Here is a 21,296-nt window from a genome sequence, read left to right on the forward strand (position 1 = left end):
TTCCAGATCTATTGTAACCAGAATTCCGTAAGATCAAAAGCGCCAAGATCTCTTCGAATTTTATCCTTTTAAAAGGAACGTTGCCATACTCAATATCTACAGGGAACTGTGTTTGTTTTGTCCTGTTTTGTGTTTGTGTGTGTGTATGGGGGGTTAAAATAGCTTTTCTTTAAAAAGGGGAAAATTGTTACATTTCTAAACTACAACTTGTATGTTAACCAGTTTATTAACTTCTCTATAAAAAGTAGTTTGTTTTATAATAAATCAATTATTTCTTTGTGTTTACTGAAAGAAGCCTGGTTAGAGTTTTTATGCTGGGAATAACAGGAACAAAGGGTAACAATTGGCCAGTTTGTGGATGAATTAGACATTTAAAATATTGTTACAACCTGTGGAAAAATGCGGCTAGAATTAACTGTGCACTTCTCCCATCTTGGTCTGTAACATCACTCTCAGATGTTCTTGGAGTCTGGGCAATATGACAGTGGAATAATAAAGTGGATATGTGAATACGGGTTACATCCTACCAAAAAGGAAACCAGATATGGCCTCGGCATTGCTGCTTTCTACCAGAAGTAAAATCGTAAGGAAAGTATTTTCTGTGCTGGATGCTCATCAGTTGACAATGATGAAGGTTTTCCCCCTCTATTAGAGTTCTTTCATGACATTTATGAGAAAGGTGATCTGTTAAATGCCAATGAGGCATGGTCAGACTTATATCAATTTCAGAAAACAGTTGGCCATTTCATGGTGGAATATATTATGGACTTTAACAGATTGCATAAAAGGATTGACTAAATTCAATTTGGGGACCCCAGGATCAGTGCTAGCATTTAAATTGCTAAACTGTCTCATAAAGACAGATTCTGGGTTCCAATTGCTCTTTAAAAGGAGGGCCCTGTTGGATCAGATGTCTGCTGCCTTGAAAAGTTCCTGGGGAAATGGTCATTTCCTTCAGCCTTCATGGAGCAAATGGGACATTCCACAGTGACACAAGGAACAGAAGACTAAATGACTGCCAGATTTTGAAATGATCCAGGTATTGGACGCAGGCACCAAATACAATGAAAAGATTAAAGACAGAGACAGTGAGAATGAAAGCAACATTAGCAGATCTGAATATTACAGCAGAAGACAGAATTGGAACAGCAATAATGGATGAATAAATTTCAGGAGTGCCCAAAGAACTGCTAACAGGTGCTTCAGATGTAACCCAAAGTACTATTATACAATTAACTGCCCAAAGTGGAGAGACAGGATCCTTGAAATAATGTATAACACAAGGAATTTGAGGAAGAGGATGAAGATAATAATGAATCCAAACAAATAATACTAGCTACAATAAGTTTTTGTCCTGTGATGAATGTACTGGTCATGGACTACTTTAAGTGTGCAGTGCAAGATATAACTTGCACTTCATCATATGTTATCTTGATTCACTATGTAGTGATGATCAACACAAGGCTAAGGAATATACTAGTACTACTTGTTTTAGGTTTGGTGATGACAACACATTGAGGTCATTAAAGAGAGTTGTAATTCCACCTAAAATAGCAAAGTTTCTGATGACTAACAGAGGGAAATTTTCCAATGACAAGTTAAGAAATATGTGAAAACATGAACATAATGGTCATGAATACCACAGCAGGAAGTTCTTTCAGCAATGAATCTATGAAAGGAATCATACGGTGATTAATGAAATGATGCATAAAATTTTAGCTAATCAACTAAACTGCAAGTTGACAACTGCATTGGAGGTTGAGTATGTGGTCAAGTCTGAGTGCCCAAGGTGTTCAGGAAAGATAGAGTAGGAAAGAAAAGATGACTGGTGGCAGTAAAGAAAACAAAACAGAGTATCAAAAATATAGATGGAAAGCAAAAGAGATTAGAAAGGCCAAGAGAGGGTAGAAACGCTGCTCATTAAATAAAGGATTTTATGCAACACAGTAAAAGTAAAAGGATGGTTAAAAAAGAAAGAAAATAGCCCACCTTCTTAACATTATCACTGACAGTGTAATAGTGTCATCATAACAACTGAGGTGGTTTTACTTTTGCTCTCAGCCAGAGCCTTTTCACAGAAATCTGAATCCTTCCCTCTGTTACTAGGGCCCAAAATTTGGGAGTACCTAGTTTTTGGGTGAGTGAGTGGTGAAGGGTAAATACCTTGAGCAAAAATATTGGGCTTCAGACCTCATTGTAATCGAGCCAACATAGCACAACTGCGTGGATTGAGGATTGGAGTGGCGGTGATCAGGAGGGTAATTAAATGTGGTCAAGAGAATCCAGATTCAGATAGGTTGCTTACCTCATTCGTGACAGGCAATGATTAGGGTTGGTTTCTTTGAGTATAGCTTGCAATAATCCTGACTGCCTCAGGGCAAACCAATTTTGGAGAGGGAACCTCAAATAGGTATTAGTTCCTTTTTTACATATACAAATGATAAATGCCTGTTTCAGGGATATCTGTCAAGCAATATAGCAAATGGTGCATTTCTGGCCATAAGTTTATGCTCAGTTCCTGCTCACTATTTTGAGGCCTTAAGAGTCTGATGCAATTTCTCAGCCCAGGTCTTTAGACACGCATTTTGCTCCCTTATCATTTGATGACTATGCTGACTAATATGTGACCTTGGGAATAGCCTCAAGATTCAACGAAGTGCTGAAACACTTTTTTTAGTTCTCCCAACGCAGACAATGTCAGCAAGATGCATTTACTGCTGCCCATTCCTAGTAATCCTGAAAAAATGTTGCTTGACCTTCCTTGTTAACCGCTGAAGTCTTTAAGGAAATGGTGCTTCAATGACAGTATTTGATAGGAACTGAACCAGGATAAATGTTGAATGCAGGATGGTGTACACCTTGACGGTAACTCTCAATTCTACTTCTTCCTATGTCTAAAATCTTCTATGCCTGTTCGGGGACTTTTCTTACACTAGCACCTGGTAGGTAATTTGGAACTCATTGTGACAGAAACAACTGTCTATTCTCCTAACTAGGGAATCTGTTGTTACTATTTTCTTTCTACATTACACTTCCCTCTCTTTGGCAACTACTTGCTCCATTGTGTTGTGATTTTGGTCAGGAATGTTCTCCTGTCAGCTCTCATATTGTCATAAGGACCGAGTAGTTTTTTTTATTCATTCATGGGATATGGGCATCCAGCATTTATTGTCCATCTCTAATTGCACTTGAGAGGATGGTGGTGAGCTGTCTTCTTGAACCGCTGCAGTCCATGTGGTGTCGGTACACCACAGTGTTGATAGGGAGGGAGTCCCAGGATTTTGACCTGGCGACAGTGAAGGAATGGCAATATATTTCCAAGTCAGGATGGTGAGTGGCTTGGAGGGCAACTTCCATGTGGTGGTGTTCCCATGTGTCTGCTGCCCTTGTCCCTCTAGATGATAGCAGTCCTGGGTTTGGAAGGTGCTGTCTCAGGAGCCTGCAGCGCATCTTGTAAATGGTACACACCGCTGCCACTGTGAGTTGGTGGTGGAGAGAACGTATGTTTGTGGGTGTGGTGCCAATCAAGTGGGCTGCTTTGTCCTGGATGATGTTGAGCTTCTTGAGTGTTGTTGGAGTTGCACTCATCCAGGCACGTGGAGAGTATACAATCACTTTCCTGACTTGTGCCTTGTAGATGGTGGACAAACTTTGGGAATCAGGAGGTAAGTTACTCGCTGTAGGATTCCCAGCTCCTGACCTGTTCTTGTAGCCACTGTACTTACTTGACTAGCCCAGTTCAGCTTCAGGCCAACGGTAACCCCCAGGACGTTGATAGCAGGGGATTCAGTGATGATAATGCCTTTGAATGTCAAGGGGTGATAGTTAGATTCTCTTCTGTTGGAGATGGTCATTGGCTGGCACTTGTGTGGAGCGAATGTTACTTGCTACTTGTCAGCCCAAGCCTGGATATTGTTGCTGCATTTGGTCAGGGACTGTTTCAGTATCTGAGGAGTCGTGAATGGTGCTGAACATTGTGCAATCATCAGCGAACATCCCCACTTCTGACCTTATGATGAAAGGAAGGTCATTGATGAAGCAGTTGAAGATGGTTGGGCCTAGGACACTATCCTGAGGAACTCTTGCAGTGATGTCCTGAAATACTTATGAAGTGAATACTAATTTGTCAATTCAACACTTTTTTATTTTTGCAATGTCTTTTGTTTCATCTTCCTAATCCAGAAAATTAGTTACCTACTTTCTTCTCTTATAAATATCCTCTAGCTGTGGGTGATCAATTAGTGGATCACCTATTTGTGTCAGGAACTTTGAATGTCCCAGATGTGACACAGTGCCACCAGTTGCTCCTCCAGCTCAAAAGCCTTGTCCTCCAGCACAAGCAATTGGAGGTGTTTTCTGCTTGTGTGATCATCTCAGGCATATGAAGCACCTAGCAGCTTGAAATAGACACAGCAGTGTGTTGAAGGTCTGTTTTCTAAGTAAAGGTGCTACTTGGCTTGGAGCAACCAAAGTGGGAAGAGTAGAATTCTATTGGCAACCCAAATGATACCCTTAGATTTGGAGGAAGAACTGCGCTTCTTAAGGAGAAACTGCATACATCATAGAGGTGTGAAGGTCCCTAGCGCATTAAACTATTTCATCACCAACTCCTTTCAAGCCACCATCAGTCAGCAGATGTATCAAGCAAGCAATAGGAGCCTTGTTTATAAGAGGCAGTATGTTTCTTTTTTATTCATTTATGGGGTATGGGCGTCGCTGGCTAGGCCAACATTTATTGCCCATCCCTAATTGCCCTTGAGAAGATGGTGGTCAGCTGCCTTCTTGAAAAACTGCAGTCCATGTGGTGTAGGTACACACCCACAGTGCTGTTAGGGAGGGAGCTCCAGGATCTTGACCCAGCGACAGTGAAGGAACGGCAATATATTTCTAAGTCAGGATGGTGAGTGACTTGGAGGGGAACCTCCAGATGGTGATGTTCCTATCTATTTGCTGCTCTTGTCCTTTCCTTAAGGAAGGGGCATCAGCTCAACAAAACACAGAACTTTGGTGGTAGGGTTAACAAGGGTGCAAAGCATCAGAGATGATGTTCATGTATTGTAGGGAACACTAACCCTAATTGCCATCTTCTGGCCGTCAAGGTGTAACTGCTGTCCTTCGGGAAGGGTACTCTGATACCAAGCATTTATTTAATGCAGTAGCACGTCCATTATACCAACCATCAAACATTTCAGTGACATGCCACTTTGTCACTTTCCCACAGCTTGATTTGTGGGCCATACTGGATTTGATTTCATTTCTTTCTGTCTCACCAATCATTCTCCTCAACCCTCACAAAACTTTGTCAAAAGCTGATGAAATATTTTAAATCTAACTTGACCTATTATAAAGGCTAGAACAATATTTACCCCCATGTGCGGCCACATAGCTTTAAGTGACTACATCTCTTCAAATTTGAGCTGCTAGATTTTCCACCTGCCTCATTTAGACTAACTACCAGCATAAGGCTGAAGCTGTGCAGGAATTTTAAGTTAATCATTTAACTAAGCTATAATCATAGAATTTAATAGGACTAAAGCACTTAGCCCACTACCTTTGAACCGGTTTTCTAAAAGAGCTATCTGTTCTTTCTATTCACCTGCTTTCTCACCTCAGTCTTTCAAATTTTCATTTCAAATGTTCATGAACTAATGTATTAAAAGCTATTACGGATTCTATTTTCATCACCAGGCTTAAATTTTTCAGGGTGGCTAATGAGCTTCTGGGGCTCCCTTTAAAGGATGATATCCCACTTCCAAGAGTTGTCAGTCAATCAGAGGGCTGGTAGCTCTTCAACCCCAGCAGCACCACTGGGAGCGGTGGTCACTGTTGGGACTGCGCCCAGCCAGGATAAGCGGTCTTAAGGTCATAGGGACCAGTCAGGCAAGCCCTGGCAGAAGCAGGGGTTGGAGTTGATTGGTGAGGAAAGTAGGTGTTGCTGTGGAGCCCGCCACTACCGTTGGGGGGCTCCTCCGAAAGCCACCGAGTGCCCGGTCAGGAGAGCAACTTCCTCCTGGCCCCCATGTTGGGGAGGGATCCCACCACTGGTAAAATACTGGCAGTGGCTGGAAGAGGCCCTTAATTGGCCACACTGGGGCCTCAATTGGTATCTGGACATCATCCACCTTCCCTGCCAGTGATAAAATTCCATGGCACATGCACTCCACCCTGTCTTGCCTTTCAATACTCTAGCATCCGCCCCCCCCCACAACCTACCAACCCACCCAAAGGCCCGATTAAGTTCCGCCCATTGCTTCTGCCTGTTTATTCACCGACCTAACAATATTGTGTTTAAAAAAATCTCTAACTTCTCCCTTCAGTCCCTTGGCGATTTATGCTAATTTCCTCTGATTACCAACTCATTGACCAGTGTGCATAGTTTTCCCTATTCCTTTTGAGAAAGTTCTTCAATTTCGAAGGCCTCTATTAGGTCTTCCTCCATTTTATTAAACAGAGTCCCAATTTCTCTAGTCCCTTCTCTTAACAAAAGCCAATAAACCCTGATATCAACTTATACTCCCTTCTGCATTCTCTCTGTGGCCTTGCCATCTTTCCTAAGGTGAGATCCAAAATTGGACAAAATATTTTTAAAGTGGTCTAATTGGTGTTTTTTTTGGTTTAGCATTACATCTTTGCTTTTGAACTTTATGCCCCTATTTATAAAACCCACATACTTTTATTTATAAGATCCCATATACTTTTCTAGCATCTTTGTTAATGATTAAACATTGAACCCCTGAATTTTCCTGATCTTTTATTTCTTTTACAACTTTATCATTTAGTATATTCGTCCTTTGATTGCATTTCCTTCCAAAATAAAAAACTTCACTAGATTTAAACTTACCTGAATTTGCCCAATCTACTAACCTGTCTATATCCTTCTGAAGTTTCTTACAATCTTCTTCACTGTTAAGTTTTTTAATTCTTTCATGGGATATAGGCATCACTGGCTAGGTCAGCATTTATTGCCCATCCCTAATTGTCCTTGAGAAGGTGATGACCTTCTTGAACCCTGCAGTCCATGTGGTGCAGGTGCACCCACAGTGCTGTTGGGAAGGGAGTTCCTGGCTTTTGACCTAGTGATAGTGAAGAAAAGGATATAATTCCAAGTCAGTATGGTGTGTGACTTGGAAGGGAGCTTGCAGGTGATGGTGTTCCCAAGCATCTGCTGTCCTTGTCCTTCTAGGTGGTAGAGGTTGCAAGTTTGAAAAATGCTGTCTAAGGAGCCTTGGTGAGTTGCTGCACTGCATCTTGTAGATGGTATGCATGTGCGTCAGTGATAGAGGGAGTGGATATTTAAGATAGTGGATGGAGTGCCATTTAAGCGGGCTACTTTTTCTTCGATGATGTTTAACTTCTTCAGTGTTTTTGGAGCTGCACTCATGCAGGCAACTGGGGAGTATTCCATCACAATCCTGACTAGTGCCTTGTAGATGGTGGACAGGCTTTGGGAAGTGAGGAGGCAGGTTACTCACCAAAGAATTCCCAGTCTCTGACCTGCTCTTGCAGCTCAGTATTTATGTGGCTGGTCCAGTTCAGTTTCTGGTCAATGGTAATCCCCAGGATGTTGACTGTGCAACAGTGCATGCAATATTTTTGTGTCATCTCCAAAAATCTTGATTATTTGCCTTTTAACTCAGATCATTTCACAGAATCACAGAATTATGCAGAAGGAGGCCATTCGTCCATTGTGTCTGCACTGGCTCTCTGAGCATTTTAACTTAGTGCCAATCTCCTGCCTTTTCCCCATAACCCTGCATGTTGTTTCTATTTAAATAATCATCCAATGCCCTCTTGAATGCCTCAGTTGAACCAGCCTCCACCACACTTCCAGGCAGTGCATTCCAAACTCTATCAGCTCACTGTGTGAAAATGTTTTTTCTCACCTCGCATTTGCTTCACTTGCAAAACACTTAAAACTGTGCCCTCTGGTTCTTGAACCGTTTACAAGTGGGAACAGTTTCTCCCTATCTACTCTGCCCCTCATGATTTTGAAAACTTCTATCAAGTCTCCTCTTAGCCTTCTCCGCTCTATGGAAAACAGTCTCAACTTCTCCAATCTTTCCTCATAACTGAAGTGTCTCATCTCTGGAACCATTCTTGTACACCTCTTCTGCACTCTCTCCAAAGCGTTCACACCCTTCCTATAGTGTGGCGCCTAGAACTGTACACAATACTCCAGCTGCATCTAACCAGTATCTTATATAAGTTCATCATAAACTCCCTGCTCTTTCACTCTATGCCCCTATTAATGAACACTGTATGCCTCAGAAACAGCTGTCTCTACATGTCCTGCCACCTTTATTGACTTATGTACATTACACCCAGGTCTCTCTGCTCTTGAACACCCATTAGAATAGTATCCTTTATTTTATGCTGTCTCTCCATGTTCTTTGTACCAAAGTGTATCACCTCACACTTCACCGCATTGGACTTCATCTGCCACCTATCTGCCCACTCCACTAACGTGTCAATGTCCTTTTGAAGTTCTATACTGTCCTCCTCAAAGTTTATAATTCTCCCCAGTTTTGTGTCATCCGCAAACTTTGAAATTATCCCCTGCACACCGAGATCTAAATCATTTATATATATATCAGGAAAAGCAAGGGTCTCAATGCCAACCTCTGGGGAACTCCATTACAAACCTTCTTCTAGCCTGAAAAATACCCATTAACCATTACTCTCTGTTTCCTATCCCTCAGCCAATCTTGTATCCACATTGCTACTGTCCCTTTTACTCCATGACCTATAACTTTCCTCACAAGTCTGTCGTGTGGCACTGTATTGAACGCCTTTTGGAAGTCCATATACACCACATCAATGGCCTTGCTCTCATCAACCATTTCTGTTACCTCTTCAAAAAACTCCAGCAAGTTAGTTAAACACGATTTTCCTTTAACAAATCCATGCTGACTCTTCTGCACCAATCCACATTTTTCCAAGTGACCATTAGTTCTATCCCGAATAATTGGTTCCCCACCACCAAAGTTAAACTGACAGGTCTGCAATTGCAGGGCAGATCTTTACAACTTTTTTTGAATAAGGGCGCAATGGTTACAATTCCCTAGTCCTCCAGTACCTTCCCTGAATCCAGGGAACATTGGAAGATTATTGCCAGTGCCTTTGCAATTTCCACTCTCACTTCCTTCAATATTCTTGGATGCACCTCATCCGGTCCAGTGCCTTATCAACTTTAAGTACAGACACCTTATCCAATATCTCCTCCTTATTAATTTTAATCCCTCCTAGTGACTGAGTTTCTTCCACTGTCACCATGGTCAGGGAGCATCTACCTTGTAGGTAAAGATAGATGCAAAGTATTCATTTAACACCTCAGCCGTGTCTCTTGTCTCTATGTGTAAATCCTCCTTTGTGGTCTCTAATCGGCCCTACTCTTCTTACCACCCTTATACTATTGATGTGCTTATCGAATACTTTGGGATTTCTTTTAATGTTAGCTGACAGTGTTTTCATAATCCCTCTTTGCTTCTCGTATTTGCTTTCTCACATTCCTTCTGTACCTCCTGTATTTAGCTTGGTTCTCAATTGTATTTGTTACCCAACACCTGTTGTCGTAAGCACACTTTTTCTTCTTTAACTTAATTTCTATCTCCTTTTTCATCCCGGGAGCTCTGGATTTGTTTGTCCTACCTTTACCTTTTTAGGGAACATATCTTGATTGTGCCCAAATCATCTCCTCTTTGAAGATAGCCTATTGTTTATATATTGTGAGAGGAGCTAGTGGTCTAGCTAGAACTTGCTATGTGATTTTCCCTTCTTAGGTGTAATGTAGCAGGAATGGGAAATTGTATGGGTGATTGAAAACACCCTGCATCATTCCATGCTATTGTCCAGGCAATTCTAGTGTGAGTTGCTTAATAGCTTATTTAAAAATTAAATTGTCTTTTGAGACTGAATGCTTAAATTAACTGATTTTATCTATATTCCATGTGAAAGAAATACTTCTTTCATTGTGTAGATTTGTATATTTGATTTAGTCATGGGAACTGTTTCATTTCTTTTGGGTTGTGGATCATTGTATTTTCAACATATGCAATTAAGAATAAAAACGTAAATAAATTTAAGTATTTTTGAACAAGTTAACAAAAATGCTGGTTTTGATAGCAATTATAACATTTGAAAAGTACCAGGATCCTTTCCAAAAAAAGTTTGAATTCAATGAGTTCTCAGAAATAAGTCCTGTTTAAGTGTGAATAAAACTTCACAATTAAAGATAGCGGGTGTCTAATTTGGCATTCAGCAACAGTACTTTATTCAAAATTCATCAGAGATTCATACATAAATTTAGAATAATAATTTATCCATTTGAACTTTCTACTTCAGTTTAATGTTAACCATTACTATTTAATTATAAGTTCTAGCCATATATTGTAAACCTGTATAAAAGTCTATAATTTCAAAGATTAGTTACTGTCAAAATTGCACTTGATGCTCTGAATAATTATGGAAATATGAGACCCACAACATTTGAATGCTATTAACACTACATTTCTGGTCATATTTACACAAGTTCTTACATCTAGATTGGACTTAGACAAGTGGATAAAAATTAGCCTCATCATTAATCAAAATTCGGATCTCTGAAACCAAAACTGAGTTCAAACTAATTAGATTACAATCTAAAGACCTTTATAAATAGTCAAGTATGTTGCTTTCTTGTTTGCCTACGAAAATGATCAGATTTACAAAATCAGGAGAAAACTATTCTGAAAATGTCACTGCTGTCCTCCATTTCCATAGGAAAGCTAATAAACTGTTATCAATTATTGCGAGGGGAATTGAATGCAAAAGTAGGGAGGTTATGCTTCAGTTATACAGGGCAGTGAGACTACATCTGGTGTACTGTGTACAACATTGGTCTCCTTATTTAAAGAAGGATGTAAATGCATTGGAAGCAGTTCAGAGAAGGTTTACAAACTAATACTTGGATTGGTTGAGTTGTCTTATGAGGAATGGTTGAGCAGGCTAGGCTTGTAACTACTGGAGTTTAGAAGAGTAAGAGGAGACCTGATTGAAACATATAAGATCCTGAGGGGTCTTGACAGGGTGGATGTGGAGACGATGTTTCCTTTGGTGGGATAATTTAGTACGAAGGGCCTCTGTTTAAAAATAAGGACATTAAGGACAGAGATGGGAGAAATTTTTTCTCTCAGAGGGTTTTGAGTCTTTGAAATCCTCTTCCTCAAAAGGCAGTGGAAGGAGTCTTTTAATATTTTTATGGCAGAGATAGATAGATGCTTGATAAGCAAGGGGGCAAAAGGTTATCGGGATAGGCAGGAACCTGGAGCTGAGGTTACATTCAGATCAGCCATGATCTTATTGAATGACAGTGCTGGCTTGAAGAGTCGAGTGGCCTACTCCTGCTCCTAATTCGTATATTCATATGTTCTCATGAAATAATTTAGTACATTCTAGTCTTCATTAGAAAGCTGCCAACTTTATATACAAACCTAAAATCCCCAAAGCAGTTCATCACACCATTTGGACAGATATCATAAAGTAAAGGTCCTGTGCAGCTCCAAAAATAGAAACTTTAGAAAAGATATTGATCGACCCAATCTAAATATATAAAATTCACACACAAAAGCTAGCTCCGCTTTTTCCAAAGGTGGATCTTGCATGCTTCAAAACATTAAAATTTTACTCACCTCATCGTAATAAAATCTGAAATCTGCCCTTTTTGACCTTATGTCCCACAACACAACTGTTCCACTTTCAAATCCCATGAGTAGCTGCAATCCAAAATTGAAGATATATAATCAATCCCAGGTAAATATAATTTGCTTCAAAGCTAACTCTAATGTGCCAACACAATGTGTTGCATTTTTACATGTAGATATTTGTGTTTCTTAGCTGCAGCACTGTGTGTATATATATCTTAGTAGTAGTATAGAAACTGCAAAAAAAGAAAAGCATCTGCTAAATGCATATAATTTTATACTTACCAGCATTAAGTCTGTGTTATGAGTCTGGAGAAGGGACACAGTCTTTTTAAATATGAGAGCCAATCACCATCTAATTTTTACTGTCAATAAAAGTTCCATTATAGCAAAATTATTTTGTTGCAGTTGGACATTTAAAATAAGACATGTTTGTGATACATTAAGTGTAAGTACACACTATCGAGTTCTGAGATGACCAAGTGCATTGTAATTTTCAATAACTAAATATCATTCCATTTATTTGCTTTATTCCAAAATTTGCTCATGTTAGGATCAGTGCAGGCAATATAAAAAGATCCAAACAGCCATTTGGCACAGTATTTGCAAGGCTGTTGGCATGCATTTGTAAATAACTGGCAGTTGACAGGATTGACGCATGCAGATGGCATTTTAACAATAATGGATAATTGAAAGATATTATAGCTGCTCTGCTTTTATATAACAATTGTACACTTGCTTTAATTCAAATTCTGTTATGCAGTAGATGGGCTCAATTTTCCTGGCCCCAGCATTGCAGGTTAGGAGACCTGGTGGGGAATGATGGAGGGGCAGCAGGAAAATAATGGAATAACTGGCCAAAACAATCCCAGACAAATGTTGGGAAAAGCAAACAAATGGAGTGATATTTGGCTACTGAAAATTACAGTACACTTCATCTCAAAAGTCCATACTGTGTACTTATGCTTAATGAGTCAGCAACACGTCTTATTTTAAATATTCAACTGTTTCAAGCCCTTCACTTCGGAAAGAATGGGACCGCAATGATATCTCACAGAGACTGATTTGAAATCCCATCTTTAAGTATCTTTGCTTTCCTTTACCGGCATTTTAATCTTTGTATCTGTATTTTAGTTAATAACTTCATTACTTTTACTTAAATAACTTTTAGCAGTAGTTTTGTAATAAACTAACTTTTAGCTTGTATAAGACTAAATCTTGTCTGCTGGGTTATTTTAAAATCATAAATTAAAAAGTGGACTAAGTACACAGGCACAAATTCTTAATTCACGGACCACTTTAAGGAGGTTTAGAGGGGATTTGAGGAATGGTTGAAATCTGGAACACACGGCTTGAGGGGGTGGTAGAGGCAGGAACCCTCACAACATTTAGAAGTATTTAGATGAGCACTTGAAACACCATAGCATACAGGGCTACGGGCCAAGTGTTGGAAAATGAGATTAGAATAGATAAGTGCTTGATGGCTGGCATGGACATGATGGGCCGAAGGGCCTGCTTCTGTGCTGTATAACTCTGACTCTATAAATAGAACAGTATAGAGTAAGGAAGCAAACAGGTTATGGCGAAGCTTTCTAAAACACTGGTTCAGCTTCAACTGGAGTATTGCATCCAACTTGAGGCACCACACTTTAGGAAGGATGTGAAGGCTTTAGAGAAGGTGTTGAAAAGATTTACAATCATGGTTCCAAGGATGAGGAGCTTCAGTAATGAGGACAGATTGGAGAAGTTGGGGCTGTTTTCCACAGAGAAGGCTGAGGGAGATTTGACAGAGGTGTTCAAAATCATGAGGGGTCTGGACAGAGTAGATAAAGAGAAATTGTTCACATTGGCAGAAGGGTCGAGAAGCAGAAGATATCAATTTAAGGTCTGGGAACATTTTTTATGCAGCAAGTGATAGACAGAGCTAAGCAATTCCACAACCAATGGATCAGATCTAAGCTCTGCAGTTCTGCCACATCCAGTTGTGAATGGTGGTGGACAATTAAACAACTCACTGGAGGAGGAGGCTCCACAACTACCCCATCTTCAATGGTGGGGGAGCCCAACACATCAGTGCAAAAGATAAGGCTGAAGCATTTGCTACAATCTTCAGCCAGAAATGCCGATTGGATGCTCCACCTCGGCCTCCTCCAGACGTCCACAGCATCACAAATGCCAGTCTTCAGCCAATTCGATTCACTCCACCTGATATCAAGAAATGGTTGAAGGCACTGGATACTGCAAAGGCTATGGTCCCTTACAACATTTCAGCAATAGTACTGAAGGCTTGTGCTCCAGAACCTGTCGCACCTCTAGCAAAACTGTTCCAGCACAGCTACAACACTGGCATCTACCCAGCAATGTGTATTTCCTGTACACAAAAAACAGGACAAACCTGGCCAATTACCACCACATCAGTCTACTCTTGATCACCAGTAAAGTGATGGAAGGGGTCATCAACAGTGCTATCAAGCGGCACTTGCTTAGCAATAACCTGCTTACTGATGTTCCCATTTGGGTTCCGCCAGGGCCACTCAGCTCCTGGCCTCATTACAGCCTTGGTTCAAACATGGACAAAAGAGCTGAACTCCAGAGGTGAGGTGAGAGTGACTGCCCTTCATATCAAGACAGTACTTGATTGAGTGTGGCATCAAGGAGCCTGAGCAAAACTCCAGTCAATGGGTATCAGTGAGAAAACTCTTCATTTGTTGGAGTCATACTTAGCGCAAAGGAAGATGGTTGTGATTGTTAGAGATCAGTCATCTCAGCTCCAGGACATCACTGCAGGAGTTCCTCAGGGTAGTGTCCTAGGCCCAGCCATTTCAGCTGCTTCATTAATGATCTTCCTTCCACCATAAGGTCAGGAGTGGGGATGTTCGCACAATGATCAGCACCATTTGCAACTCCTCAGTACTGAAGCAGTCCATGTCTAAATGCAGCAGGACAATATCCAGGCTTGGGTTGACAAGTGGCAAGTAACATTCATGCCACACAAGTGCCAGGCAATGACGATCTCCAACAAGAGAGAATCTATCCATCGCCACTTGACATTTAATGGTATTACCATTGCTGAATCCCCCACTATCAACATCCTAGAGGTTATGGTTGACCAGAAACTGAACTGGACTAGCCATATAAATACTGTGGCTACAAGAGCAGGTCAGAGGCTAGGAATCCTGCGGTGTGTAACTCACCTCCTGACTCCCCAAGCCTGTTCACAATCTACAAAGCACAAATCAGGAGTGTGATGGAATACTTTTCCCTTGCCTAGAGCCCGCTGCTCCAACAACACTCAAGAAGTTTGACACCATCCAGGATAAAGCAGCCTGTTTGATTGGCACCCCATCCACAAACATTCACTCCCTCCACCACCAATGCACAGTGGGAGCAGTGTGTACCATCTACAAGATGCACTGCAGAAACTCACCAAGGCTCCTTACACAGCATCTTCCAAACCCACAATTGCTACCATCTAGAGGGACAAGGGCAGCAGACACATGGGAACACCACTAGCTGGAAGTTCCCCTCTAAGCCATTCACCATCCTGATTTGGAAATATATCGTCGTTCCTTCACTGTTGCTGGGTCAAAACCTGGAACACTCTCTCTCCTTAACAGCACCATGGGTGTACCTACACCACAGGGACTGCAGTGGATTCAAGAAGGCAGCAGACCACCACCAGGGCAACTAGGGATGGGCAATAAATGCTGGCCTAGCCAGCGAAGCCCACATCCCTTGAAAGAATAAAAAAGTTAGGATCTGGAATGCATTGCCTGAGAGCGCAGTGGAGGGCAGATTTAATTGTGCCTTTCAAAAGTATATTGGGAAATTAACTGAAGAGAAAGGATTTGCAGGGCTAAAGAGGAAAGGCAGTAGGAATAGCTGAGTTGCTCTTGCAGAGAGCTGGCATGGACATGATGGGTCAAATGGCCTTCTTCTGTGCTGTAACAATTCTATGGAATGGATTTTACGCTCTCCTGTTGGTGGATTTGAAGGCGGGTGGGGGCTTTTAAAAGGCAACGGGCAACCTGTCCGCCCTGGCCTGTTTGAAATTTTACAAGGGGTGGGGGTTGCAGTGCTGGGGGAGACTTTAGGCACCTGCCCACCCTTGGGTCTATTGAGACCCTTAAATGGCCAATTACTGGCCACCTTAGGGCCTCCTCCTGCCGGTGCAGGCATTTTACCGTGGGCTACTGTCAGGCAAGTGGAGGAGACGGGGGAACCTCCTTTGAGGGTCCCCTGCACCTATCCACCAGGTCATTCACCTCCCCAATTTAACCCTCCCATTGACCTCTTGAATCTGAACCCCCCCCCCACCACCACCACCAGCCCCTACTCTCCCTTACTGAGACCCCAACCCCAGACTTACCTGGGCAGCGTGGTGGGACTGCCTGCTCCCAGTGTTAAATTGCTGTGAGACAAATGTTGAGGTTGTGAGTGGACTCCCCTGCCCTGACCTTTCAGCCAGGGAGGCAGGGACCATGGCGCCCGTTAAAATTCAGCCCTATGATTCAATGATTACTTAGTTGTCACTAAATGAGCAAAAACAATTTTATCGATCATGAGTATCCTTTGAGATGGACGAAACTCCCTTGACTTTTAATGTATCAGGATAAATTACAAGCAGCAAGAAGTATATATTCAATTAAACATTATATACATGGTGGTGAGTAAACTAATTCTTCAAAATTGCTCAACTGTTTTACTGACAAAAATGCCTGCAAGGTCACACTATTAAAGCTGTTTCAGTGTCACATTATAGAAATGTTGAAACCTTAAAGGCTGTAAAGAAACTCAATAGATAAACAACAGGCTTTCAATCACCCCTTCTAATATATTCTTCTTTGGCTTGTGGTTGATTCTTGTTTGATTTCATTTCTGTGAAGTGTGTTGGGATGTTTTTTAATGATAAATGTGCTATATAAATTCAAGCTATTGCTGCAATATCAACATCAAAATTCCAATAACCCAGTGCATTGCTGTGTTGAATTAATATAATCTCAAACTGAAACTTTTCTTACAGTCTAATTTATTTTTTCAGAAAACACACAAAATTCACTCAGAACAACAGCAATGCCAATTAAGAGAAGGGCCATAAGTCATTTGATCCGTGGTTATGGTTCAGCTTTTATTAGTTTTCTATTTCAAAGATGCTGTGCCAGCAGCTTGTGTTACATCACCTTCTTTCAAAGTATGAGATTTGTAGTTCTTTCCTGACACACCTGATAAATATGTTGAAATCCAATTACAAGGCTCCATTGCCAACCGCCTTGTTTTAAAAAATATTTTCATTGAGCCTCCTGAACCCTATGCCCATGGAAGTTATCTTTAACAGACCTTAAATGAATTGATGAGGTACTCCCCTAATGTGAGGAGGCAACTACAGTTAACAAAGAATTTATGAATACACTGATATGGAGGTAAACCTAAAGTGGAAATATTATGGTTACAAAACTATGCTCCATAATGGCCGTAGTCCAGTGCAGCCTGTGCCAAATTCCATCTTGGACAAGGTGTAGGGCAGATGATAAGAACATGTGTCAGAAGTACGCAGAGTAGACAGACCATGATGTCAATCAACATGTAACACTGATTTGACATTAGTGTTGCCAGTTTCAATCTTTTTGACCTCTTTTAACCTTACGTAGCTGCATGTGTGTTCTCCCCATCCCCATCACCAACACTATATTAAAGATAATCAATAACTTGCAGGTTATTTGTTGATTAATTTCTACTAGATCTGTTTGAGTTTGTGGAACTGCTTGGTATTTTGAGGAGTTAAAATTGATGAAGCCTGTGGGCAGAAGACCTTGGTTATGACAGCAAATGTTATGGGTGCACTACTTGTTCGCAGTTATGGGTGCTATAGTTGCAATTCTCCTTGGAATGCAGCACAAGAGGGATTTGGAGCAAAGGCAGCAAAGAGGAGGATAAGCTACTCACAAAGGGAGGAGAAGCGGAAGAAGGCCTCTCAGCTGGAGGCCTTAACTATCTAGGGTCTTCTGGGAGCACCAGCTAAGCCAGAAGCAGTGTGTGCATCATCTGCACTTTATGAAGGAGGTGCTCAGAGAACTCCGCCATCTCTTGCAACCAGACCTGCAAACTTCAGAGCAGGAAAATATGGCGTTACCAGCGACTGTGAAGATGACAATGAATTTCTTCACATCAGGATTCTTCCAGGCAGGAGCAGTCAACATACCTAACATCACTGTCATTGTTTGCCATTTTAACTCCTGACATTACTCCCATGTTGACCTTTCTGTCCATGGCTTGCTGAATTGTTCAACGCAAGCTCAAGGAACAGCACCTTATCTTTCAACTCGGCACTCTTTACCATTTTGGATGCAACATTGAGTTCAACAACTTTAGATCATAAACTCTGTCTTCATCATGTTTTCTCTGTTTTTCGTTTTGCTGGCTTGGTCTTGTCTTGTTCCTTCCTTTATCCTTTCATGTTGCGTTTGGACACAACCTTTGTTTTTTTAACAATACCCAATTGGCACTCTCTTTGACTGTTGCATCATGAAATCTTATGTTATTTAATTTCCTCTGCCTTCCCCCCTATCACAGAGCTTCCCTTTTGTTCTTCCTGGCTCCTCTCTTCTTCCACTGGCTTAAAAACTCTTACATTTATATCCTTCTTCAGTTCTGATGAAACATCACTCAACCTGAAACGTTAATGCTGTTACTCTCCACAGATGCTGCCTGACCTGCTGAGTTTTTCCAGGACTTTTTGTTTTTATTTCAGATTTCCAGCATCCTCAGTAATTTGCTTTTGTATTAGACATATCAAACGTCACCCAGTTCGCTGTCCACTGCTGCAGCGATGTGACAGACACTCCTTATGTCAGGGGAGGGGAAATCATTGAGGAATCTTTGAACAGAGAGAAGCAGGCAGAACATGTACAAGTTTTTGCCAGCATAGCAGTGATGGGTGTTATCAACTGTGTGCACATGGCTTTGCAGGAACTGCATCTCAATGCTGAGAAGTACCACAACAGCTGAGTGTGCAGTTGTTGTGCAATCACACTCAACAAGGATGCTGGTGAATGCCTGCTATCCTAGCAGCAGTCATGATGCTTTCATTCTGTGCCAATCTGCTGTCCTGCAATCTTTCAGTTACCAGGTCAAATCAGAGGGTGGTTGCTGGGTGAATATTGCTTAACGCCTGACTCTTGATTCCAATCCACAACCCAATCAAATGTGGCCATCATGGGCTCAATGTCCATCCTGTTGCCACGGGAAACATCATAGACTAGTGGGGCGCTAAAGCAACAGTTCCACTGCCTGGGCCTTCTCTGGAGAACCCCTTCAGTACTCGCTGGACTAGATGTCCTGATCGAGATGGTCCATTATCTCCTCCACAACCTGGCCATCATGAGGGTGCAGCCCTAGCCACTAGGGATATGGGAAGTAGCTGAGGAGGGAGAGCAGAAGAAGAAGGAGGAGGCAACCAATATAATGACATGCCTGTCCACAGCTGCCTCATTCAACAATGATTGCCATGAGCAAAACCACAATCCGTCACAAAACAACAATTCCAAACCAACTTTACCTAACCAAATATCCAGTATTCCATACAAAAGTCAATTAAACATCCCCTGTACATTACCTTACTGCCTGTCTTGTGGGTATCTTTACTTGGCCTTGTGCTCCTGTGCAGTGCTACCTCATTTATTGCAGCATGGCCAGGTGAAGGCTGCTGACTTTCAGTCGAGGACGACCTTAAGCACCCTTGGGCCTAGTATGTAGCTTTGGACTACAGCACCTCAGCATGGGTGCTGGCTGGCTAACCAGCAACAGCAGGGGCACTTGTGGAGTGGAAATGGCGGGAGCATGAACGTCGTCATCCTAAGAGAGAACAGCTGAACAGAAAGGTACCACAGAACCACTGCCACTGCCTCAGCAATCCAAATAATCTAGTGGAGCACAGATTGCTGGGCCATCATACAGTCAATTATGGCATTCGCCATCTGGCCTATCATGCTTATCCGGTCTATCTGGCCAGCTCTCCATGGAGCAATCCAGTCAGTTCCACTCCCCCACTCTATCCTCAAAGCCCTGCAAGTTTACTTCATTTAGGTGCCCAGCTAATTTCCTTTTGAAGTCAGTGATTGTCTCGGCTTCCATCAACCTTGTGGGCAGTGTTCTTGATCAATGCATCGAAACTTGTAGCGTAAGGGTCTGGCATATGTAGGGTTAATGTGGAACTGAGTACAATACGGCCCACACAGTGATGAAAGAGAGCACCCATGGTCAGTCGAGTGTTGGTCAGAGCCGAGTGTACCAGCAAGTGTGGAGACAGCTCCTAACTTGTAACTTTTACTGTACATTTGTAAGTAGTTCTAAGAGCTTTTTACAAAGACTTCCTCAGACTTACCGAACTGTAGCCGACATCCTATGACAATGTGGCAGCTTGTAGAAAAACTCAAAATCTCACAAAAAATGCAGAGAAAAATTAAAATGCTGGAAGACCGAGAAAAATTTAACAAAATGTTCTGACCTGAAAAGAAGCTCCAGAAGCAGAGGCACAAAGGAAAAATCGCCAGGAAAATGGCCAAAAGAAAGGTTTGGAAGCTGAAGGCAGAAATTTAAAATTCCTCCTGAAGCAGAAAACTCCATTGAATCTCTTTTGGAAGACCAGATTTAAACCCCAGAGTGCAGAGTCAGCAGTCCAAACAGGGGTGAGCTAAATCTTTTATAATTCCAGGCTACAGCAAATCTTGAGCAACCTTCATAATTCAGAGTCAGAAGTGCAGTTTGAAAAAAAACCTTTTCCCGGGAGAGAGGCAAAGAGTGAACCTGGTTGGAGAACGCACAGGAGAAAGCATGGATATAAAGAGATTGGGGCTTGGGGGCCTACATTTACTTGGAAGATAGGCAGAGGGCGAACCTGACTGGAGAATGGACAGGAGACAGCTGCTTCAGCTTCAGTTCCAGAACGCTGGCTTTAAAGAAAAAAAACGAAGAGTGACATCACAGGAAAAAACTGTAAGTTCATTGGCTGTTGGGAAACTAATGTTAGGGCATGTGTTTAAATAGCTGTAAATTAGAAAAGCGTACTATCTTTTAAAAAGTAGCTACTTGTTTTTAAGTAAGAAACACTTGGAATAGGGGAGTAAAATTAAGTCAGGGTCAGTAAAATAAAGTAATATAAGTAAACCAAAGTACATTAAAGTTAACGTAAGGGAAGTAAAGTTAACACATGGTAGTGCAGCTTGGTCGTGTGGAATGCATGTCCTGCAATATGTGGGAAGTCATAGACACTGCTGGTGTCCTAGACGACCATAGAGGTCTACAGGACAGAAAAAGGCCCTTTGGCCCATCAAGTCTGCACTGGTCAAACAAGTACATAACTGTTCTAATCCCATTTACCACATGTGCAGGAAATGCTGCCAGCTGCAGAAACTTGTGCTCTGGGTTTCAGAGCTCAAGCGGTAGCTGGAGTCACTGTGGCGCATCCATGAGGCTGAGAGCTACGTGGATAGCATGTTCAGAGAGGTGGTCACACCGCAGGCTAGAAGCATGCAGGCAGAAAGGGAATGGGTGACCGCCAGGCAGTCCAAGAGAACCGGGCAGGTAGTGTAGGGGTCCCCTGGAATCCCGCTCGCAAATCGG

The 21,296-nt window shown here is 41.8% G+C and overlaps 1 protein-coding gene across 1 annotated transcript in view; it reads right to left on the reverse strand.

Moving 5' to 3' along the window:
• stxbp5l (syntaxin binding protein 5L) overlaps positions 1 to 21,296 on the reverse strand; it is a 598,592-nt gene that overhangs the window by 292,608 nt on the left and 284,688 nt on the right. Inside the window, exon 8 of the mRNA XM_041210884.1 lies at positions 11,667 to 11,750. Coding sequence (XP_041066818.1) covers positions 11,667 to 11,750 — 84 coding nt within the window. The remainder of the gene's footprint in view (positions 1 to 11,666; positions 11,751 to 21,296) is intronic.

The sequence above is a fragment of the Carcharodon carcharias genome, chromosome 18, assembly GCF_017639515.1.
Source record: "Carcharodon carcharias isolate sCarCar2 chromosome 18, sCarCar2.pri, whole genome shotgun sequence".
Classification (NCBI taxonomy): Eukaryota; Metazoa; Chordata; class Chondrichthyes; order Lamniformes; family Lamnidae; genus Carcharodon; species Carcharodon carcharias.